General features: G+C 36.6%; 2 protein-coding genes across 2 annotated transcripts; both read left to right on the top strand.

Annotated features, from left to right (window-relative positions):
* Window positions 1-3,720: 3,720 nt before the first annotated feature.
* Window positions 3,721-8,266, top strand: LOC132547873 (uncharacterized). Its single transcript, XM_060211683.1, has 4 exons — window positions 3,721-3,978; window positions 6,892-6,981; window positions 7,723-7,870; window positions 8,007-8,266. Exons 1-4 carry the CDS (start codon window positions 3,721-3,723, stop codon window positions 8,264-8,266), a joined length of 756 nt encoding a protein of 251 aa, XP_060067666.1.
* A 4,095-nt stretch (window positions 8,267-12,361) lies between these two features.
* Window positions 12,362-25,088, top strand: LOC132547864 (uncharacterized). The gene is made up of 5 exons (XM_060211672.1): window positions 12,362-12,379; window positions 18,329-18,615; window positions 19,423-19,504; window positions 21,322-21,428; window positions 23,498-25,088. The coding sequence occupies exons 1-5, from the start codon at window positions 12,362-12,364 to the stop codon at window positions 25,086-25,088; spliced, it is 2,085 nt and encodes a 694-aa protein (XP_060067655.1).
* Window positions 25,089-25,229: the final 141 nt, after the last annotated feature.

The raw sequence follows: 25,229 nt of genomic DNA, 5'->3' as shown, positions 1-25,229 counted from the left end.
ATGAGATAGGAATCCCTTCTAGATCTGTCATTACGTGGGGAAATTTCAAAATGTATGTTCATGAGATAGGAATCCCTTCTAGATCTGTCATTACGTGGGGAAATTTCCAAATGTATGTTCATGAGATAAGAATCCCTTCTAGATCTGTCATTACGTGGGGAAATTTCCAAATGTATGTTCATGAGATAAGAATCCCTTCTAGATCTATCATCACGTGAGGAAATTTCCAAATGTATGTTCATGAGATAGGAATCCCTTCTAGATCTGTCATTACGTGGGGAAATTTCCAAAGGTATGTTCATGAGATAAGATTCCCTTCTAGATCTGTCATTACGTGGGGAAATTTCCAAATGTATGTTCATGATCTTTTAAGATCTTCAAAGACCGTCTTTCTAAACAAAATGAAACATTTAATGTACCTGATTACTACCTAGTTGGAGATCGTAAGCTAAATATTTTATTAACGAAACTCCGCCATAAATGCAGCCCTTTAAATGAAGATCTCTTCAACATTAATCTAATCGACTCTCCTTGTGCATGTGGATATCCTTGTGAAAATGCTCATCATTTCTTCTTTGCATGTGGTAGATAAAACGAACAACGTCTTGCCATGTTCATAAACCTTCATAAGTATTTTGCCATTACGTTTAGATTAACTGTTAATTGGTCATGAAGACTACTAAAGTGATGATAATAAGGATTCATTTCCAACGGTATATATTGAGCACTCGCCAGTTTAGACAGGTCACGCTCCACGTTCTTGTGTCTCTCTATAAAATCGCATAATTATTTCTTTCCAATTAGTTTAATTTTGTGTCCGGTATGATATGGTGTAAGATATGTTTAAGAAATATTTTGTAATAATGTATTCGAGTGAAACTCTCTCTCTCTCTCTCTCTCTCTCTCTCTCTCTCTCTCTCTCTCTCTCTCTCTCTCTCTCTCTCTCTCTCTCTCTCTCTCTCTCTCTCTCTCTCTCTCTCTCTCTCTCTCACTGTCAATATATACCTCTCTCTGTCTCTCTCTCTCTCTGTCCTCTCTCTCTCTCTCTCTCTCTCTATATATATATATATATATATATATATATCTGACTCTCTGAACATCTCTGGTGGTCGTGACAGCCTCTGTTTTATCATTATCTCTCTCTCTCTCTCTCTCTCTCTCTCTCTCTCTCTCTCTCTCTCTCTCTCTCTCTCTCTCTCTCTCTCTCTCTCTCTCTCTCTCTCTCTCTCTCTCTCTCTCTCTCTCTCTCTCTCTCTCTCTCTCTCTCTGTACAAATATTCTCTCTGCACTCTCTGTCAGAATGACTTTTATTTCTCTCTGTAAATCTCTCTCTCTGGTCTCTCTCTCTCTCTCTCTCTAATATATATATATATATCGGCTGGTATGGTGTCTCAACACATTATTACATATCTAATAATGTTAAGGCTCTGACAGGCAATTGTTCGATAAGGTTGCTAGTCCCACATTTCGGAAAGTATATTTATATATAAGTTTTTGTACGTCCCTTACGTCAGATGTTATATCAAAGCTTTAGTATGTACCACCTGTGGGACGGCTAGTCCAGGATTCATTAATCTGAAACCACTCTTTGCTGCTTTAAATATTGCTCATTTTTAATTCATAATCATATTCATACGTACATGGAATTAATGTTGCAGTGTAAGTTTTATGTCTGGACCAAATCTTATGGTATATTCCACTAGTACAAAGAAATATGTTCACCGAGAGCATATGATGTGTAATTAAAAAAAATACGATTGTAGTATTCGTAACCTAACTCAGTAATGCTATTGTTAAAGTGCAATTTTGATGAATCCAAACAGAAAACAACATGAAATATAATAACCCTACACATTGGTATGATCGACAATATTTCGATTGACGATAAACATATGTAAAGTTAATAAATGTATATATCCTACACAATTCTCATTGACGACAAATCCAGTTTTACTAACAATAGACATATTTACTGACCGTGGTAGTCACGTACGTCAGTCTACCATTTGTTGTCACCTGTGGGTTAAATAACATTGTAGTATATCAAGATGCACGGTAACATCTTAGTCAAACTTTGTATGAGAGGTGTTGTTGAGATCAGTCATCCATATCATACTGAAAAACACACACAACTGAATAGTGTTTAATATAAAATTAGGTACAGCATATCACCACGAAGAAGGCTGAAATGTTGAAATGTAGGCGGTGTCTTAGGAAAACTGAACGAAATAAATGTAAAAAGGGAAGAAGTAGGACTGTACACTGTCTTTAAGAGTGTCTGTTTGGTATGTGAGTTAGGGAAATATTTCAATGGAGCCCTTGGCGAGCCAAAATGGGAACAAATATGTATCGCATATTAAGCCCAAACTAAGATCTGATAAAATCTGACAGCTAACTAACACTAGGCCCTGCATTAATTGCAATGAAATGTAGCCTTTCTATTGTATAGTTTCACTCCAAAGAAAGTGGTCAGTGGTGTGCCTCGGGCAATAAAAATGACGTGTGTGCGGGTATATAAGTGACAGATCCATTCCGGACTGGTCTCCCTTGTAACAACACAACACATATGGTTATTTTTGTTTACAAAATGGTAGGAAAATAATGAAAATAACTTTGATTCTTTCCCAAAATGCAGCTGGTATAAATTATACGACTGAAATAATTGAAAGAATCATAATGATGAATATAGAAAATATCTTTTAAAAGATTCAAATCAAGTAAAGGTTGCGTCTCCGTTCTGCTGCTGGCAGCGAATTCGCTTTTCGAATTTCCAATCTCCAATACCCAATCCGCTGCTCAGCCCCATTTACACTCGGGAAGGGGCAAGTGAAGACTGTGCTGGCATTAAATGTTGATATTGTCCGATTCTCCCTCTATATATACATCCTCTCTCACTGAACTCCCTAGTCGTCCAGTTCCCTTTGCAGTGATCCTTATGGTGTCCCGCTCTCCCTCTCAATATACATCCTGGAATTTTAAGAAGTGTTACCCTGGTAACAGCGATGGGATTGGAAGTTTAAGAAACGTTACCATGGTGATAGCGATGGGATTGGAAGTTTAAGAAACGTTACCCTGGTGATAGCGATGGGATTGGAAGTTTAAGAAACGTTACCCTGGTGATAGCAGTGGGATTGGAAGTATCAGAAATGTAACCCTGGTGACAGCGGTGGGATTGGCAGTTTAAGAAACGTTACCCTGGTAACAGCGGTGGGATTGGAAGTTTAATAAACGTTACCCTGGTGACAGCGATGGGATTGGAAGTATAAGAAATGTAACCCTGGTGGCAGTGATGGGATTGGAATTTTAAGAAACGTTACAGTATTCACGAAAGAACAAGGCAATGGTGTGATATAATCTGTCTAAACTTGGCTTTTTATGACCTCGTTTAAGATTCCTCATTAATCATGTAACTTCTTCTCGCTTCTGAATCAGTTTTTTCCGTTATATAATCTTAAACGTGTACGTGAAATATAGACAATCTGCAGTATAAATATTAACAAAGTGGTCTAGAGTCTCAACAGTGCAACACCGCTCCTGGGCACGACCTGGGCTGACGTAATGACGCTAATGGCTCTCCCATTATCGTTTAGTTGTATGAGTGTGGCTTGTCGACGTAGGAGTGACGGAACGCACAACACTTAATAGTGAAACAGGAGGAGGTATTACATCTAAAGGAGGAACATCAGAACTTGTTATGAACTTTTAATTAATTTCTGTTAAATGAATCCATATATATTTTGGTTTGTGTGTATCCTCAATATTTGGGGGTCTCGTGCAGCACCATATATAGATCCTTACGTAAATCCGGACAGATCAGGTTTTAAGCCCGGGGTTGACCTCAACCCTGGGACGGAATTTAACATGGGCAACTGGACTGCTGACTATAACATGACTTTTGATAATGACATCTCATCACCTGTGGAATTCGACAGGAAAATTCCGGGACAGACCGTTACTCTAACAGAAGATAGAGAGATGGTAAGTGTGGCCAGCATTTGATCTTGTTTTGTATTTCCTTTTAATTATATTGTGCGTTTGTGAAATGTAGTAAATGTAAAAAAAATTCCCTTCACTAATGCGAGTTTCTGCAAAATATTACAGCAACTAGAACGGATGCGATTTTGCTGAAAATATATGGGGTCATTTGCCCGACCACATGGATTTTCCCGGTATTTTTATTTCTTCCTAAAGAAAGACCCCTCAATTACGTCCCTCCATGCTAACAAAAGTGAATGTTTTAAGTTAGAATAGCTAGAAACCTATCAATATCTTACGTTCCTGGAATAGCTTTTTCCAGCAAATCTCATAAGATAGTTAATGTTGATTTGATAAAGTTTTCTTCAAATCATAAATAATACAGATATTGCGTGCCCAGAACAATGTTAATGTTAGTCACTGTGTATAAACATTCAACACGAACAGTTCGGAACTATATGATAAAGAGCGGAACGATTGTTTAATGTTAATGTGTAAAACTATATCCCAGAACTTCGGTTGTCGATATCTTACAAAAGATAACATTATATTTACGTTTTTATATCACAATTCACTACCTGTAATTAAATTATCACACATGATATTGGCCTTAAGGTATCAGTGTTCCCTATCTGTAATAGTCACCACACATTACACTGACCACTGGTATCGGTGTTCCCTATCTGTAATAGTCACCACACATTACACTGACCACTGGTATCGGTGTTCCCTATCTGTAATAGTCACCACACATTACACTGACCACTGGTATCGGTGTTCCCTATCTGTAATAGTCAACACACACATGACCACTGGTATACTTATACTTACCACTGGTACCACTGGTCACCACACATTATACTGACCACTGTGTGTTCCCTATCTGTAATAGTCACCACACATTACACTGACCACTGGTATCAGTGTTCCCTATCTGTAATAGTCAACACACATTACACTGACCACTGGTATCAGTGTTCCCTATCTGTAATAGTCACCACACATTACACTGACCACTGGTATCAGTGTTCCCTATCTGTAATAGTCACCACACATTACACTGACCACTGGTATCGGTGTCGTGTTCCCTATCTGTAATAGTCACCACACATTACACTGACCACTGGTATCAGTGTTCCCTATCTGTAATAGTCACCACACATTACACTGACCACTGGTATCAGTGTTCCCTATCTGTAATAGTCACCACACATTATACTGACCACTGGTATCAGTGTTCCCTATCTGTAATAGTCACCACACATTACACTGACCACTGGTATCAGTGTTGACTATCTGTAATAGTCAACACACATTATACTGACCACTGGTATCAGCGTTCCCTATCTGTGATAAAGTCACCACACGTTATACTTACCACTGGTATCAGTGTTTCCTATCTGTAATAGTCACAACACGTTTATTTTTATAAACATACATTAACGCTTAACCTATCGTTATTTCGAATTATTCATATAATTTGTTTGGTCTGTTGTGTAAAAGAATGAAATAATTCCAATCCGTTTTTTATTATTATTTAATAAGCCTTAAGATTGATAAGAATAATGCATTTTCGAAGCCAAATAAACTGAAAAAACATGGTTTTAAAATTACAAGTTGATACCATATATTATGGAGCACATGATTGCTTCAGAAAAGTCTATGTATTATTTAAAACAAGTCTATTTATTGTTTAAGACAAGTCTGTATATTGTTTCAGACAAGTCTGTGTATTCTAAAAGGCAAATCTGTGTATTGTTTCAGACAAGTTTGTGTATTGTTTAAGGTAAACCTGTGTATTGTTTAAGGCAAATCTGTGTATTGTTTAACAAATTTGTGTATTGTTTAAAAATCTGTGTATTTTTTAAGACAAGTCTGTGCATTGGTTAAGACAAGTCTATGTATTGTTTCACACAAGTCTGTGTGTTGTTTCAGACAAGTCTGTGTATTGTTTCAGACAAGTCTGTGTATTGTTTCAGACAAGTCTGTGTATTTACTTAAAGCAAACCTGTGTATTGTTTCGGACAAATCTGTGTATTGTTTCAGACAAATCTGTGTATTGTTTCAGACAAGTCTGTGTATTGTTTCAGACAAGTCTGGGTATTGTTTAGGACAAGTCTGTGTATTTTTATAGGCAGTCTGTGTATTGTTTAAGACAAGCCTGTAACTTGTTTAAGACAAGTCTGTATATTGTTTCAGACAAGTCAGTGCATTATTTAAGACAAGTCTGTAAATTGTTTAAGACAAGTCTGTGTATTGTTTATGGCAAATATGTGTATTGTTTCAGACAGGTTTGTGTATTGTTCAAGAAAAGTCTGACAGATAATGGCAAATATGGTAGAATCAAATACTTCTAGATGGAGGGTGATTTAGCTGCATGACTGGCTTTGTGAATGATATTACCCCAGTGTCTCACAAATGCCCCCGGAAAAGAGCAAACTTTTACTATAATCCATATGAGAAACTTAATTTTAATGGTTAGAACGAATAACATTGGATGGTATTAAACGTTAGGGACATTTTATATTTACATATGTAAATATACACATATATAAACAAGGTTTCCTACATGGTAAAAAATATGTCTGAGACAAGTTTTATTATGTAATTATCTTAATTACCAGTAGTTATACTCATTTTTGTTAATTACTAATATGTTCTATGGCCTAGTCGAGCTTTGATTGACTTAAGGCTCCCGTTGATTACGTTATGACGTCATAATTTACCACAGACGATCGGTAGAATGACCGTATTTCACGAAAGACGACTAGAAAATAATCGTTTTTTTCACAGCTGATGAAACAATAAGAGGTATTTCGCAACTAATGGTCATACATGTTTTGAGTAGATGTCAGTGATTTTTCTGTACAATGTCATTCTTAATTTTTTTTATTTATTTTTTTTTTTTTTTGTCAGGATATTTTCCTATTCAAGCCAACCGATGAGGATGTCTGTTACATCAAAGACTTGGCTGATTTTGAGGATGATGTCAATCAGGTACCTATAGCAAGGCTGATAGCATTATTGATCATTAACACTTTCAAATTTCGAGTATTTATTGTGGACTGTGTGATGTTTATAGACCTACTGATGCTGACAAACTAGAAAAAAAAAATAATTAGAATAAGTCTGAGATGTAACAGGACTTTCCCTCCCAAAGTAGTCTATATCCATTTTATTTTGAAAGAGGTCTGGAACTTTTGTAGACATGAAGTGGTCCTTTTCCACACGAGATATATATATAAGGCTTCCTCCTCTATCTGTACTTTTTCCTTCAACAAACTCCTCTTTTTCTCTTTCTGCTATCTGAGCATGGAACCAGGTAGGTACCAACATTAGACATGAAAAATGAAAACGTATTGTTTTAAATTAAAAAAAATTGAATTAAATTCTATCTTCAAGTAGTTTTATGGGGACTGTTACGGGATACATTTCGCCATTGTTCTGAGCAAGCTAATCAGAGGTTCCAACACATGGAATTTGATTGTCAGTAAATGTGAGCTGTTTGAGAGGTCAGTTCTAGGTTTCAACATGTATTGAAAATAACACACATTGACAATCGTAGTTAAGATGAGTGGGACATTTCAGTGATAAAAATCTGAGATCTAATTACTGGTAAATATGACATTAACATGTTAATCGGGTTTTGGAATAGAATTGTGGTACTAAATGTGAAATGTTGGTTTTGATTCAGAGATGTTTTTCTCTCATTGGAAACACTGTTAATTGTTCACCTTACATTTGCAGACCAGAAAGCAAGACGATGGTAATAACACAAAGGAAAATTCAATCCCAGAACAAATCAATTTATCACTTCCGGAAAAATGCCGATCTCTTCCCGTCAAATGGTTGGACGAGTTTTACCGTAACAACAGTATCCGGCCCAACAATCCAGGCAAGTCTGTTATAACACACGCTTTATTTCCGGGATAGCTGTTTAGTGTTCACATTACGTATAATATTTTGTCATTGAGTCTGTGTATGGTCGGTATAACCTAAGTTTTAAATTCTCACTTCTGCTTTTTTTACAGATATAATAAAGTCTCTTCGACGCTTTCCCGGTCACAAGCGATTTTGCACTTTTGAGTCTCAGACGGTGCGAACTCAGACTTGCTATTGCTGGTCCTGCGGAAACGCATCAATCGAAAATAAAACAATGGTATGTCTGCGCGCCTTGCAAATCAACAGCCGCCTCAACTGTAAGAAGGAGATCACGAACTACCATTCGGATAAAGAATACTTCGTGTTGGAAAAAGATTTTAACGATCAAATAATGACGTCATCACAGTGAGCTCATCTATATCAACTTCAACAATAAAGATCGCAGGTGACGCTGCAGTCTTAAATATCACGTGATCGCACACACATTCTGAAATGTATTTTATATTGAAATTACACAGTCTTTATCAACACATACGTTCTTGTTAAATGTGTTGGTCATTTAAGTTTTCAATTCGGTTTTTCTTTTTTATATACTGAGAGGAAAAAGAAACGCAATTAGGAATTTCCAGGTCAACTACGGGAAAAAGAAAAGGGTTTTAGAATGTAATTATGTTGTGACTGGAAGATAGTTGACCACTCTGTCATCTACGAGAATTTCATTCGTGTACGTTAAGAAAACCCTTCAAATTTGACGTTGATTCAAGAGTACCCCACTCAATATGAAGTGCGTTCTGGACCCATCAATATCGTGTATGCCCCCCGCGAGCTGCAGTAACTGCACGAACTCTTTTGTGCATTGAATTGACCGGGGTATTAACCGTACTCATTGGTCTCTTATTCTTTTGTACACGCGGCGTGCGCAGTTTAGTTATGCATCAGTGGTTTTACCAAAGGCACCTAACTCAAATTCACACATTTGTCAAGTTTCAAGGGTGTACATCAAGGATTTAATTTACAATATTAACTTTCTGCTAATTGCGTTTCTTTTTCCTCTCAGTACATATCTCATATGTTGACCATAAGATTAGTTTAACGAACAGCGAAACTTAGCCGAAATGAACAGTTGAATATTTACATCATGTTTATACCATAGTTCAATGACACAGTATCATGGTTCTAGGCGTCATTCACTATATCAGAACCAGACGGAGAACTGATTTGAGATTTTCGAAAGATAATGAACTACAAATAGTTTAAAAATGAATGGACTCACTAAGATTGGTAATCAATAAAGCTGATTGCTACTAAGGAATTGTCATGTACTTGGATCCTGATTGGTTCAAATTCATCTTTTGGGTGTCATTGCGTTCCAACTATCAATATATGTGTAAGTTTTTTTTAAACTTTTCAAAACTCGTAGTACATTTTTCTTTCTAGAGGAATGCTAAAAAGGATATCTTGTTGGCCTAGATATTCTAAAACTAATCAGTTTGTAAGTTCCTGGGATTTTTTTTCCAGTAAACGGTTGTCCATGACTGGGCATACAAATGTATATAGTTCATTGGCCCATGTTTGTTCATAAAGCGCTCCGTGACCATTCAGGCCATCTATTTTTAATTGATCGGAAATAAGTGTTTATTCTGAAACTACATCAACAAATATTTTCACAACATTTTTACAATATCTCAAACTTGATGCTTTGAATTGGGAAAAATCGAAAAAGCATTTAATTATTCAAATTACTTTATATAAATACAAAAGTTATCGTGATGAAAATTACGGAACCAAATACAGGCGAAAGGCTATAGTTTTAAAGCAGCTTACTGTCAGTAATATTGACAGGAAGAATCTAACGAACAATAGATCGAAACGTTTTATCACTTTTATTTAGTGACCAAAAAAATGGAGGAAATGCGACGGGACTCCCTATGTTGTTCAGTGAGTTAGACACCAGCTGCTTGAAGGACACCAAGCCTCAGACAGAACCTAGCTGTTCATGGGGCAAAAAAACACACTTAATTTTATCAAAGGAATCAATATTGTTTTTATAACACGATCATTCAAACAAACCTTTCTATTTACGCTTAGGAGAATATATATATGTCACCACATTGATTCACTTGTGAACCCAAGAATAAAAATAATTTTAGAACAAAAATATAAAACATGACCTAGAGAAGCTGCCTTAAACTTAATTTACCTTTTAAATCGCTTCGACCATGTTTTGAACACAACCAAAATAGGTCATTAGGATTTGCTAAATTGCGGTAAAGTGAAGACGTTGGGGAGAGGGTAGTTTGGTTGGACCTAAAAACATGTCACACCATTGATGATGTTTGTGATTTTAATTTCTTTGTTTAACATTTCATATCAACGTGTTGTCTTAAAGTATTTTAGAGCCATTAATGCTCATTTAGTACCAAATATACAAAAATCGTTAAGGCGGAGATCTCTGAAATGTGGCATGACGTCATATCCGTTGATATTGTCAGTGTCAACAATATTTCTGTCGGAAGACGTAACCGTCTTTATATATGTATACTATATTATCAATTTGATGATCTCGTGTCATTTGGGTTTAAGTTGAGTAGGCGAGCTGGAACAATTTTAAAACATTTCTCTAAGTCAAACTATGGTACAGACAAGAACTATTAGTATACAAAGGTCATCAGGTACTTTAGAACTCTATTAGGTACAAAGTTGTGTAGTTAGTGGTTGATTGAACAAGTAATCTTTGATAAGTACTAATATTGAGACGATGGTCGGAAACACTATATATTTGTGCATGTAATATTAGCAATAACGTGCTGTACCTAATACTCGGTCGTACCCAATATTACATGTAGGGACCACGTATACATTCCTCTTGGATAACTCTCCTATTGTTAGTATATCAAGCATTACTGGATTAGTGTTGTGGCACGTGCAAACCCTTTTTGTGCAGCTGCGACGGGCAGTCATGCGCACGATGATCACAGACACAGCTAGCGTATACTACCTGTAACTTTATAATCTGTAATGATGTGACATGTTTACTTACAGCTGATGATGTTTGTGTAAATGGAATTTGACGAATTTTGTCATTCATCACTATTAACTGTTCTATGAAAACGTCACAAAAATAAGATTACAATATTACTTGATATCTATACTGTAGTCGGAAAACGACGACATGTTTATCTCAAATATTCAGTCACTTTATCATGACACACAACTTCACAATAACTTGCATTACAAGAAAACAGGATTACATCAAAATGTTAGGTATTGAACTATCATAAATATGAATCCCGTGCGTCAATTGTAATACCTAAGTGCACATGTTTTGTTTATATTTCTTCGGTCCCATTTTAACATTTCCAAGGTGATGTGAATCTCATCTCAAAAAGTACGACAGACTGTCAGATTGATATGTGTCTTAGACTGATAGTAAATGTAAGATATGTGTCTTAGACTGATAGTAAATGTAAGATTTGATATGTGTCTTAGACTGATAGTAAATGTAAGATTTGATATGTGTCTTAGACTGATAGTAAGTGTAAGATTGATATGTGTCTTAGACTGATAGTAAGTGTAAGATTGATATGTGTCTTAGACTGATAGTAAGTGTAAAATTGATATGTGTCTTAGACTGATAGTAAGTGTAAGATTGATATGTGTCTTAGACTGATAGTAAATGTAAGATTTGATATGTGTCTTAGTCTGATAGTAAGCGTAAGATTTGATATGTGTCTTAGTCTGATAGTAAGCGTAAGATTAATATGTGTCTTAGACTGATAGTAAGCGTAAGATTGATATGTGTCTTAGATTGATAGTAAGTGCAAGATTGATATGTGTCTTAAATTGATAGTAAGTGTAAAATTGATATGTGTCTTAGACTGATAGTAAGTGTAAGATTGATATGTGTCTTAGACTGATAGTAAGTATAAGATTGATATGTGTCTTAGACTGATAGTAAGTATAAGATTGATATGTGTCTTAGACTGATAGTAAGTGTAAGATTGATATGTGTCTTAGACTGATAGTAAGTGTAAGTTGATATGTGTCTTAGACTGATAGTAAGTATAAGATATGTGTCTTAGACTTTTTGTAAGTGTAAGATTGATAGGTGTCTTAGATTATTGGCAAGTGTAATATTCTAACTTAGATAAAAAATTTAAAAAAACGTACAATAACACCAATTATCTTAGATAATCAATAATTAGCTCGTGCTCCTAAAAAAACTGTCGTTTAACATCACCTATTTATCATCTTTAATCGGTTGTATTATCATTAAACATATGTCATATTCCAACATTATATTGGTGTAAATTCGTCCACAGCCTTGAGTATTCTAAGAATGTTTAGGACTTCAAAAATTATGAAGAATTATTAACAGTTGGACTTTTCATCATGCCATATTTCAGTCTAAAACGATGCAATAGTTAATGTATTTTTCGGCAGCGAAAGCTTGCCCAGTCCCCTTAAGCATATTCCTGTAAATACATGCTTCGATGGTAGAACGATGGCACTTCTAGTCAAGGTAATGTACTAGGACCACAGTGAGATTAGTTAACCTATCAAGACACTACTACAAATGCCACGCCTACATTGATTTACAAACATTTAAATGAAACCGATCTCCGTGACATTACAAGCTTGGATTGACCAAGATTGACATGATGAGTGTTGTCGCAGACCCTTACTCTTCCTGAACTAAACGAGTTATTCGCCTTGTTCTTTTTCAGGAGTCAGTGTAAATATTTTGAAATGACTTTATTGAATTTGAGTTTGGATAATGAATACTTTGACATATTGGTGGTTTTCTTATGTTTTTCGTATGCGTAGTATTGTTTACATGTCTGACAGTTAAAAATAAAATGTAATCTTTTTATTTACATATTTTGAAAAGGAAACCATATCGAGACGCTTCATATGTAGCTACGTGAACGATCATTGGCGGGATAATTCATAACCAATATACATAGATTAACCAGTTGAATTACTTCAGTAATTTTTCATTGTGTGGAATTTAGCGACAACAAATATCCGTCAGGGGAGACAATGGCTGATTGTCATTCTCACATTCTTACAAATATAATCCTAACATATTTAATATTGTCCTGAACCATGTACATCGCGCCAGTGATAAAGGCCCGTGAAATATCTCGAAATTATGGTAGCTGATTCGGGACATCGTAATATCGCTTAGTTTAATGGGAAGTGAGATTGCGATATTACGATAGCACGATGCGATATCACGATAACACGATGCGATATCACGATAACACGATACGCTAACGTGGTCTCGCATCGCGCTATCGTGTTATCGATTCTTGCTATCGTGGTATCGCATCGTGGTATCGTGATATCGCAATATCGCTTCCCATTAAACGAAGCGATATTACGATGTCCCGAATCAGCCACCAAACGAAATTGATTACGTTTTCAAATTATAATATGGTTATGCTACTTGAAATGATGACGAAACCCTATTGTAACTAGTGTCCCCGATCCCTAACGAAAAAAAAGAAAGAAATGTAAATACTGCATATATAGTTGGCCTACGTGACAACACAAAGATTATAATAAGCGAACACCAGTTCTTTAGAGGATAATATCTAACAGGAAAGGCACACAGGTGTTGCTTTCAATAAACAGTATATGAAGAGTAGTGACCGGTTGCCTTACTTATCGTCGACACTGTCGAGGATGAAGGGCGTGCTACTTGTACATGTAAGTAATTCATCTCCGTGCTGCCAATTCTGTATAAACCGAATTTTATTTAAAATCATTCTTTAAATCAAAATGTGATTGTGTTTTCTAGCAAAAAATGACATTGGTGTTAATAAAAAGAAATGAAATGATAAATTTCATGTTGATGCCAGTTCATTGACTCCAAGAAAATTTCTGATTATTTTAAGAATAACATACCTACAGTGTATTTATTGCATGCACGCGATGTTCCGCCTCTAAAGAATCAAACTCTCCTCTATGTTCTTCAAGTTTAACCTTACTTTGGGTATTTGTGCTTTCCTCTATGTTCTTCAAGTTTAACCTTACTTTGGGTATTTGTGCTTTCCTCTATGTTCTACAAGTTTAACCTTACTTTGGGTATTTGTGCTTTCCTCTATGTTCTTCAAGTTTAACCTTACTTTGGGTATTTGTGCTTTCCTCTATGTTTTTCAAGTTTAACCTTACTTTGGGTATTTGTGCTTTCCTCTATGTTCTACAAGTTTAACCTTACTTTGGGTATTTGCCTTTCCTCCCCATTACTGTTCTTCAAGTTTAACCTTACTTTGGGTATTTGTGCTTTCCTCTATGTTCTTCAAGTTTAACCTTACTTTGGGTATTTGTGCTTTCCTCTATGTTCTTCAAGTTTAACCTTACTTTGGGTATTTGTGCTTTCCTCTATGTTCTTCAAGTTTAACCTTACTTTGGGTATTTGTGCTTTCCTCTATGTTTACTTTGATGTCCTTCTTCAAGTTTAACCTTACTTTGGGTATTTGTGCTTTCCTGTGATGTTCTTCAAGTTTAACCTTACTTTGGGTATTTGTGCTTTCCTCTGATGTTCTTCAAGTTTAACCTTACTTTGTATTTGTGTTTCCTGTGATGTCCGTCCCCAGTTTAACCTTACTTTGGGTATTTGTGCTTTCCTCTATGTTCTTCAAGTTTAACCTTACTTTGGGTATTTGTGCTTTCCTCTATGTTCTTCAAGTTTAACCTTACTTTGGGTATTTGTGCTTCTTTCTAATTTTAATCATTATAACCAGGTTTTCCTCTTTCTTAGAAAATACCAATTTGAAAAAAAATGATAAAGATAACATTGCTGTTGGTGTCTACTCCAAGAAAATTTCTGATTATAAGGGGGACGGACATCCCCTAATGACCCTTACTGTTGTTGTTTACTTTGATGTCCGTCCCCTTATGACCCTGACTGTTGTTGTCTACTGTGATGTCCGTCCCCTTATGACCCTGACTGTTGTTGTCTACTGTGATGTCCGACCCCTTATGACCCTGACTGTTGTTGTCTTCTGTGATGTCCGACCCCTTATGACCCTGACTGTTGTTGTCTTCTGTGATGTCCGACCCCTTATGACCCTGACTGTTGTTGTCTACTGTGATGTCCGACCCCTTATGACCCTGACTGTTGTTGTCTACTGTGATGTCCGACCCCTTATGACCCTGACTGGTGTTGTCTACTGTGTATCCGTCCTCATATGACCCATACTGTTGTTGTCTACTGTAACGTCCATCTCATTTTTTTTCACAAACCTGAACGCTTATTTAAACAAGATCTTCTTTTATCAAAATTGCGACTCCATCGGAAATCTTTTATGAACAATGTTACACCACCGTGAATCTTTTAGAAACACTGGAACACTGGAACTAAACCGGAAATCTTTCATAAACACTGCGACTCCACCGGGAATCTTTTATGAACAATGTTACACCACCAGGAATCTTTTATAAACACTGTGACTCCACCAGGAATCTTTTATAAACACTGTGACAACACCGTGAAGCTTTTATAAACAATGTGACCCCACCGTGAAGCTTTTATAAACACTGCGACACCACCAGGAATCTTTTATAAAAACTGCGACTCCACCGGGAATCTTTTATAAACACTGCGACTCCACCAGGAATCTTTTATAAACACTGCGGCTCCACCGGGAATCTTTTATAAACACTGCGACTCCACCGGGAATCTTTTATAAACAATGTGACACCACCAGGATTCTTTTATAAACACTGCGACTCCACCAGGAATCTTTTATAAACACTGCGGCTCCACCGGAAATCTTTTATAAACACTGCGACTCCACCGGGAATCTTTTATAAACAATGTGACACCACCAGGATTCTTTTATAAACACTGCGACTCCACCAGGAATCTTTTATAAAAACTGCGACTCCACCGGGAATCTTTTATAAACACTGCGACTCCACCAGGAATCTTTTATAAAAACTGCGACTCCACCAGGAATCTTTTATAAACACTGCGACTCCACCGGGAATCTTTTATAAACACTGCGACTCCACCAGGAATCTTTTATAAACACTGCGACTCCACCAGGAATCTTTTATAAACACTGCGACTCCACCAGGAATCTTTTATAAACACTGCGGCTCCACCGGAAATCTTTTATAAACACTGCGACTCCACCAGGAATCTGTTATAAACACTGCGACTCCACCAGGAATCTTTTATAAACACTGCGACTCCACCAGGAATCTTTTATAAACACTGCGACTCCACCAGGAATCTTTTATAAACACTGCGGCTCCACCAGGAATCTTTTATAAACACTGCGACTCCACCGGGAATCTTTTATAAACAATGTGACACCACCAGGATTCTTTTATAAGCACTGCGACACCACAAGGAATCTTTTATAAAAACTGCGACTCCACCGGGAATCTTTTATAAACACTGCGACTCCACCGGGAATCTTTTATAAACACTGCGACACCACCAGGAATCTTTTATAAAAACTGCGACTCCACCGGTAATCTTTTATAAACACTGCGACTCCAACAGGAATCTTTTATAAACACTGCGACTCCACCAGGAATCTTTTATAAACACTGCGACTCCACCAGGAATCTTTTATAAACACTGCGACTCCACCAGGAATCTTTTATAAACACTGCGACTCCACCGGTAATCTTTATAAACACTGCGACTCCAACAGGAATCTTTTATAAACACTGCGACTCCACCGGGAATCTTTTATAAACACTGCGACTCCACCGGGAATCTTTTATAAACACTGCGACTCCACCGGGAATCTTTTATAAACAATGTGACTCCAACAGGAATCTTTTATAAACACTGCGACTCCACCAGGAATCTTTTATAAACACTGTGATACCACCAGGAATCTAGCATAAACACTGCGACTCCACCAGGAATCACTCCACAGGAATGTTTTTAGCAATGAAGTCATCTGTCTGACATTTTAACCCGGGATTATTCTTCCTCATATTTTTTGCCTTGGACAGAACCTTCATTTTGTGGTTGAGAGTAAAAAAAAATTTATAAAACTCGAATGATTCAATTTTTGTTCTCTCGAGAAATTTTTTGACCTTTTCGTTTTAAATCTTATCCGCATATAAGGTCTCTTTACAGTCCTATAGTTTTTATTTCTATTTTTCTTTGCCGCCGCCGGCAATACCATGGATTATGAAGTTGAAAGTCCTTTTTTTCTTCTTCCAGTGTCTTTTATTTAGTGATACTGATCGCTTATTCTTTGATTATGATTACAAAGTGTTTGTTTGATTAAATTTTTTTCTTTCAAATTTTGTTTTCAGTTTTCCATGTCATCTGTCTTTCTGAGAGAGCTCGCATAAACTCGGAGTTATCTCCCTTTGACTGTGAGGGACTTAATATTGCACGCTCACAGCAATACGTTCCTTGTAACAGCGCTTAGTCTAGACTTTTCATTTCCTGTCTCTCTGTCCAGAATTGCATTCCACATCTCCCCACAGAACAGAAAAGAGAAAATGAAGGTCAAACATTTATGAAATTTCCCTTTCAACGTCACCAAAATGGCGGGCTTTCTGTATCAAGATCCACCAGAAGATTTCCCGTTTCGTTTCCTTCAAGCAACCTCGCTTACACACAAGATTTATGTTTTTAGTCCACCATCTGCATTGTATCAGTGATGATCTTAAAAGAATGTCAAGTACATATGTTTATTCTGATTCGTGCCGCTATTCTAATGAAAGAAAACATGGTGTACAAACCAGTCAAACCTAGGACACTGAACGTCAACCAACAGTGTTCACCAATATCTTTTTATATTTTAGGGTTAGATACAGTAGCTAAGGTTATATAACTTTTGAAACTTAAGTGGTTCCCGTTGAGGAAAATCACAGTTGATCAAAAGAAATGTCCAAATCTAGAGAGGGAGATGAACTAGATCCGTAATTCAATAATTGTTGTAATTATCGAATTGATGACTGCTTAGTTCCCGAGGTAGTTCAACCATTTTATGACTATAACACATTCGGTGATACTGTTTAATCATCAGGCAGTATAAATTATTCAATGCTTCAATATTGTGTATTATATGTGTGTTTACAACTTTATGAGTTGGACAAGACACTTGTTTAACGAGATCCTACCACGATTAAGACTGTTTCATCAGCATGTAATGTTATAGATATATAGGTAGGGTGGTAAAGAAGCTAATACCTACCAGTCCAAGGTCTGTACTACTCTACCCACACCTACTACCCCCAGGCCTGTACTACTCTACCCACACCTACTACCCCCAGGCCTGTACTAATCTGCCCACACCTACCACTCTCAAGCCAGTAATATGTCTTTTTACATATGCCTTATTGTCATAATTGTAATACCTTGTCATTGTCGAACGCTATATATTTGAATGTGCAGGGAAAATTCAATAGCTTTTTCATGTATTCAGCACACAAAATAGGTGTTATGTCTTTCAACAAATGCATTTTATCCTATTTTTAGGTAGTCCTGCTTGTGGCAGTGCCAGGTTTTCACGCTGACGTCCAAACCATTCCATATCCACCTCTGCTGGAAAAGTTATACAAATCCTTTGGCAAATCTGATGCCTCGAATAGAATAGGAGAAAGCATTGGATGTTATAGTATCTCAACGTTTGCATTTAAGAATAACCAAGTGATCAATCCATATGTACCACCTGACGCTGCTCGTGAATATGTACAACGAGTATCCCAAAATCCCGCCAAAAGAAGGCAGAAACGGGGTACATTTTTACCACCCGGACAATATCGGTAAGATATCGTTGTTCTAACAACGGAGCCTAGCTGCATCCTTGTAAATGCTTTGTGATTTACATCACATTCTAGATGCAAAAATGTCCGTCCAGTGTACCAGTGAATTAAGGCTTCATTGGTTAAATACGTCAAATAGATGTCTGTTACACACACACATTAGTTCTACAACATTTGCGAAACAAGTTTTGTCAACTGACAATAATCACTCTTGTCATGCTTTTGTGCATGAAAATTTCCATTACAAAAATTCGTTTTTTTTTTATTTTTTGATTTTTAAATTTTTTGATTTTTATATTTTTTAATTTTTCTATTTTTCACCCTTTTTATAATCGTTGCCATAGAACCTTAACTATTTGAATGTGATGGGTTCCGACCGATTCATGTCTATTTAATAAGATATATCTTTCAATTTTTTTTATCTAAAGCGGTTTTTTTGAAATATTATTTTCATGCTATTGGCCTTAACTATAAACATAAATGTCTTTTTTTATTCTTTGCGCCTTATATGCCATCTTTAACTGATGACGTTTGTGTTCAAAATCCGCTAAAAACAAAGAAATTTTATCATGTTTTCTCCAAATATTGGCTTTTCCGAACGAAGAACACCGCAACTTTTTTATTTAATGGACCAGTCACTAGCATTAGCCTGGTGGTGAAACCTTAAAATATATCAAGTTCTCTCTTTCTCGAAAAGAAAATCACAAGCATACAAGTAACAACTTATTGCAAATAAAGTTACAAATAGACAACTGCAAGTTCGACCTGGTTGTATTTATTTCAAAATATAACATGCTTTGCTTGCAGGTTACGTAAAGAATACCGAATGATGAGCACAACAGAAAGAAATGTTTTCCAAACTTGTTTGCAGGAACTGAAAGAAAGATACGTAAGTTTTATTATCAATTAAATATGACCGATAACTTTTTAACTTGGGTTTTACATTCTTGTAACAGTTATCTGTATATGAAGAAGGTGAAGAAGGATGATGGAGACAGACAATGCGATCACATCTTTACCAGGATACAACAGAATAGCATCATATTCGGTCACGTTGACAATGGACTAACCAATCATCATGCAGGGCCATAGCTTGGGAATAACACCAATTCATGCAGCCTTTTCCAGCATCAAACAATTCCAATGCTGTCCATTCAGAGCTACTTACAACAGACTTAAGTCCTTACCATTTTTCTTCACACTTGCTCCCTTTTTGCCTTTAAGTGGGACGACCGCTTTGACGAAAATGTTTTTCGCCAAGCCGAGACATTCCAAGGTCAATAAGATGATTGAGTTGGGTTGCATTCTACTGTATCAATTTCAGGTTGTAATTTAGTTTGAAGGCACTACAAAAACTGGTACCTAAACCCTGAAACAAGAAAATGGTATATTTGGACCTTTGTATTTCAATAAAATGTGTATTCATCTGCAACAATTTGAGTATAATTTGTCTCAGCACTTGCTTCACCTGTGTGTTTTTAACCAAAGGTTAATCATATGCAAATCAGAAAATTGTTTGACAAGCGTCTGTGCCACCACGATTCTCAGTATTATTAGTTTGATATATGGGCAAGAATTCGCTAATGTAACCCTAAGTGTGACATTGCAAGAAAAAAATTAAAATATTCATAAGCCTACATATTTTGTTAGAAATATAACTGTAAATGGTGTCTTTCTATGTGTAACAAAAAATCATTTTGAAACTTACTTCAGATTAGAACAAAGAGAATTAATGAATTTAGAGCATGTAACATTGACACTATCCCCAAACTGAAATTGATGGTTCTTTGACCTGTTTAAAGTTTAGTATTAGGTTTGTTTATCTCAAAACATTGTCCATCATCTTGACTTAAACAATTGCATTTTTTAAATTTTCATGTATTTCAGAAATTCTATGAAAACAGGTTTCCTCTTATTGTTCTGTCAATGTTACATGCAATTATTAAGAGATAAATATAATCAAAATTATGTTCTTGGTAAACAAGAAAAGTCATTTTTTCATTGTGTTAGTGTAGTATAAAGAAAATTCTGTCAATATTTTTGCAACCTTCTCATTTCAGTAATAAAGTAGTTACACATATGTTCCAAAGAGAGGGGGTATTTAAGGGTAGTTTGGACACGAAAATTAATTATATTATATTACCTGATATATTGTTTGAACTCCAGTTGATTGATGAAAATTACGACAATCATATCGTACCTTGTGTTGATACTTCGTAAATTTGCAAATGCCGTGTCGATGATGCGTTTCCAAACAAATTTACTGAGGGAAACGTGCACGTAACGTTTGTTGACGCGAAAAGTTACGTACATTGGTCTATTTTCAATCCTATTTTTTTCAGCATTAATCAAATCCTGTACAAAACAAGCGTTTTTTTCGATAGACCGATCATTTTGCAGTTGATTAACAACTTTTACAGCACCACAATTCTTCAGTCATTTAATAAATACCACTCGGAGTTTCACTACTGCAGAAATGTCACACTTTTTGCCTGTAATTTATCCACATGCGGCGTACAACTTGTGCTGCTTCCTTGTTATTTAATCAATTAGATCAATTTGTTTTTTTCATATGACGATAAAAATAAACCAATTTTAATATTTAAACAATGTTTATTCTCCATACTTGCATGATTTTGTTTGTTTTTTATTGGATAAACTACTCTGACACTAAAATTTCATTAACGAATTCTTGACCATGTACAGATTGGGGATATGTCCATCTATGACACGATTGCTGCTATACACAAAGAGGACATCGACGTTCACAATGGAGTGAACTTCCTTCCATGGCACAGGGTCTATCTTTGGACGTAAGTACTTAGGTAACTGTTTCTATCATCGGGAGATGTCTTTCCACAGAGTTATTCCAATCCAATTAAAATCTATTCAGTTGAGTCACTGTAATATTGAATCGTGTTTCCCTGATCCGTATTAGGATACAATAATGTTGGTTACTGCCCTTTTTCATTTTAAAACTTTTTGTTGTCCTCAATTTGTTCGATTTCTTTGACATATTTTTTTGTTTCTTAGCTGAAACATTTCTTCATTCAGATTTTTTTACCGATCTCTCGAATCTTATTGCATGTTTATTTTTTTTTAATAGTTATTGCCCTTTGTTGTCTCTTTTCAATTAAGCGTCCGGGAGTGAAAAATCCTATTATAATCTTACCTTCAGAACATGATTTCCTTGTTAGTGACACGGTCTTTGATTGGCCCTCACCTTACCGTGTATATCATGGTTTGTTAGTAACACTGTCTTTGGTTGGCCCTCACCTTACCGTGTATATCATGGTTTGTTAGTGACACGGTCTTTGATTGGCCCTTACCTTACCATGTATATCATGGTTTGTTAGTGACACTGTCTTTGATTGGCCCTCACCTTACCGTGTATATCATGGTTTGTTAGTGACACGGTCTTTGATTGGCCCTCACCTTACCGTGTATATCATGGTTTGTTAGTAACACTGTCTTTGATTGGCCCTCACCTTACCGTGTATATCATGGTTTGTTAGTGACACTGTCTTTGATTGGCCCTCACCTTACCGTGTATATCATGGTTTGTTAGTGACACTGTCTTTGATTGGCCCTCACCTTACCGTGTATATCATGGTTTGTTAGTGACACGGTCTTTGATTGGCCCTCACCTTAACGTGTATATCATGGTTTGTTAGTGACACGGTCTTTGATTGGCCATCACCTTACCGTGTATATCATGGTTTGTTAATGACACGGTCTTTGATTGGCCCTCACCTTACCGTGTATATCCTGATTTGTTAATGACACGGTCTTTGATTGGCCCTCACCTTACCGTGTATATCCTGGTTTGTTAATGACACGGTCTTTGATTGACCCTCACCTTAACGTGTATATCATGGTTTGCTAATGACACGGTCTTTGATTGGCCCTCACCTTACCGTGTATATCATGGTTTGTTAGTGATACGGTCTTTGATTGGCCCTCACCTTACCGTGTATATCATGGTTTGTTAGTGACACGGTCTTTGATTGGCCCTCACCTTACCGTGTATATCATGGTTTGTTAGTGATACGGTCTTTGATTGGCCCTGTAATCACCTTATCGTGTATGTCTTGGTTTGTTAGTTAAACGGTCTTTTTATTATCCGTGTTAAAATGTTGTCATAATTAACTTTATTATTTTTATATTGAATGCCAATTTGGATCAGCTGTATCAACCTGATTTCATGATTAATATATGTTATGTTGATTTCACTTAACAAGAAAGCTACCTACGTTTTTATTTTTCACTTTTCACTCTTGAAACCGGTGACTACTTTGACTTGATCGGAACATCATGCCACTAATTGCAAAAACACTTATCCTGTTAGTTTTCACGTCATTAGTTTGTTTACACCTATATTTTTCATCAAATTCCACTTTCATGAATCGATTTATGATTCCAAAACCAGATAACTCCATGTGATCGCTGTGATCAAGCCACCTACAAACTTGTGTAGTGTTGTTTTTACAGAACAATACAACTCGTTATAAATTAAATAACACCTTCGAACGTTGTTTATAAATAAAATCCTATTTTAAAGATAATTGTTGGATGTCTTGAGTGATGCGGGTAAGTAAGCCAGATACAAATTAAACATTAACTGATTGGAACTCGCAGTCCGTCCCACAACAAAGACACGTTTGTCATTTCATTTTTACCAGGGTCATTACGTTTCAGTGCGACTGGACTATGCACTTGTCTTCAGTGTCATTATTAGAAAGTACCATGTACACAATGTTATGATAACTACACAACTCTATGGCTTACCTGATAACCAATTAAATTAATTTTCTTTTCAGTTCCAGACTAGATTATGCACAGCTAATTTAACACTGTTACTTTTTTTCTGTGAATTTTTCAGATTAGAAAACGCCCTGAGAGATTTAGGCGGTAATTGTAGCCAGGTAACTTTGCCGTATTGGGACTGTACTGCAGAATACTATGCAAATACACTTGTCCCTAATTCCGCAGCACAGTCAATTATTTTCTCAGAAAGATTTGCAGGATTGGGCAATGGAGCTGTAACAGATGGTCCTTTTCGAAATTGGAATCTTTCGAGACAGGTGTCTGAAAGTTGGGAGTTGTTCGGCCGAGACACTATCGAATGGTTAAAGACGATAGGGACAAATGATTTGATAACCTCTCCTGGTACATATTACTCAATAGAGTTTTATCACAATATGATACATAGGTTTGTCGGGGGTTATTTGAGTTCAATCACCAATGCCCCGCGAGATCCTTTATTTTTTATGTTACATTGCTTTGTTGATGCTATTTGGGAGGAAATAAGACAAGCAATGATATTACGAGGTCTTGACCCGACCGTGTATCCAAACGTTACTAATGAAGGCCACAAAGGCCCACAACCAATGGACGTGTTTACTGGATGGACAAATGAGGAGGGATTTTCGAATCTATGGTATGAAAGACACGTGCGATACCAGCCATCTTTTAGCTGTCGGCCAGAAGGCGGTGATACTTGTAAGAACACTGAAGGTGTGGAATGCATATGGAATGAATATTCAATGCAACAAGAATGCACGGCGTTTCGTGAATCAGCGACTGAAAGTTCAGAACCACAAACCGTAACCACTACCCCACATCCTCCAACTACGACCCTCCCGTGGTGGTTTTGGTTTTGGAAGAAAAGGAAAAGGCGTGCAGCAACTAGTCACAATATCAACGATTATGGGTCTTCACATACTACTATAGCCGAGAAAGATAAGGTCCATGTATGTGATAGTCACACCTGTCCGTCAGCGCCAACGTCTATGCAAAATACATATACAATTAATGGCGTCACTGACTCCGCTTTGTGGGTTTACCTTCCTGTAAAAGTAATATTTATAAGACCACCAGGGCTAAAATTTCACACGTTCCCTTGCTATAGTGATGGGAAAGTCGCGGCCTTCAATTTTACGCAGGACATATTTGATCCTGCTTTTAATGTGGATTTAAAACGGCATTTGCATACTGGTAAAGGTCGTCCATACGATTACTGCCGGATCAATGACGCAGGTTCTGCCAAAATCTATATCAGATCTGATGGCATAAACTACGATGGTAACTCAATGGAATATGCTAGTCTAGACGAACGATATCCGATCAGTTCTCAGAAAGCATTCATCGCGATTAAGGATCCAACTTTCAATGTTACCGAGGTGTGTCTGATGGCTTACGATTCGTGTGGCAGGCTTTGTCTACCCACATGTCGCCGAAAAGGATCAGCTGTATACCAACCCTGTACCGGATGTATTCGAGTCAACAACAAACATCCTAAAATGTATGGTCGAACGGTTGCCGATATAGTGGCTGACCAATGGACGTTCAACAGCATCGATGACTACGAATTCCTTGACCCGACTGAGTCGGCTGAAAATATTTACCTTAAGTTTGTCTGTGACGCCTCCTCGAAATTTCCATGGCAACGACAGAAACCTGGTGTCTACTAACAGTCAGACTTTCTTCATCAGATCAATTCTAACACTTTTGTTGTGTCTTAACAGATCAATAAAGCATTAGTTTTAGTTATGTTTTAATCAGATTTATTAAAGCTACGATGTGTGATCACTCAACATTACGAGATGTGCGAT

Source organism: Ylistrum balloti, unplaced genomic scaffold, assembly GCF_031769215.1.
Source record: "Ylistrum balloti isolate Yb309-2 unplaced genomic scaffold, AGI_CSIRO_Ybal_v1 Utg369614, whole genome shotgun sequence".
NCBI classification, from domain to species: domain Eukaryota; kingdom Metazoa; phylum Mollusca; class Bivalvia; order Pectinida; family Pectinidae; genus Ylistrum; species Ylistrum balloti.
The sequence above is the reverse complement of the archived record's forward strand: the minus strand, read 5'-3'. Positions and strand labels throughout refer to the sequence as shown.

Excerpts from the sequence above, each read along its gene's own strand:
- LOC132547873 (XM_060211683.1), top strand. The coding sequence starts at position 3,721 with ATGAATCCATATATATTTTGGTTTGTGTGTATCCTCAATATTTGGGGG. Across the intron at positions 3,979-6,891 it reads TAACAGAAGATAGAGAGATG|GATATTTTCCTATTCAAGCC; the intron begins GTAAGTGTGGCC and ends TTTTTTTGTCAG. Across the intron at positions 6,982-7,722 it reads ATGTCAATCAGGTACCTATA|ACCAGAAAGCAAGACGATGG; the intron begins GCAAGGCTGATA and ends TTACATTTGCAG.
- LOC132547864 (XM_060211672.1), top strand. Across the intron at positions 18,616-19,422 it reads TTACCACCCGGACAATATCG|GTTACGTAAAGAATACCGAA; the intron begins GTAAGATATCGT and ends CTTTGCTTGCAG. Across the intron at positions 19,505-21,321 it reads AGGAACTGAAAGAAAGATAC|ATTGGGGATATGTCCATCTA; the intron begins GTAAGTTTTATT and ends GACCATGTACAG.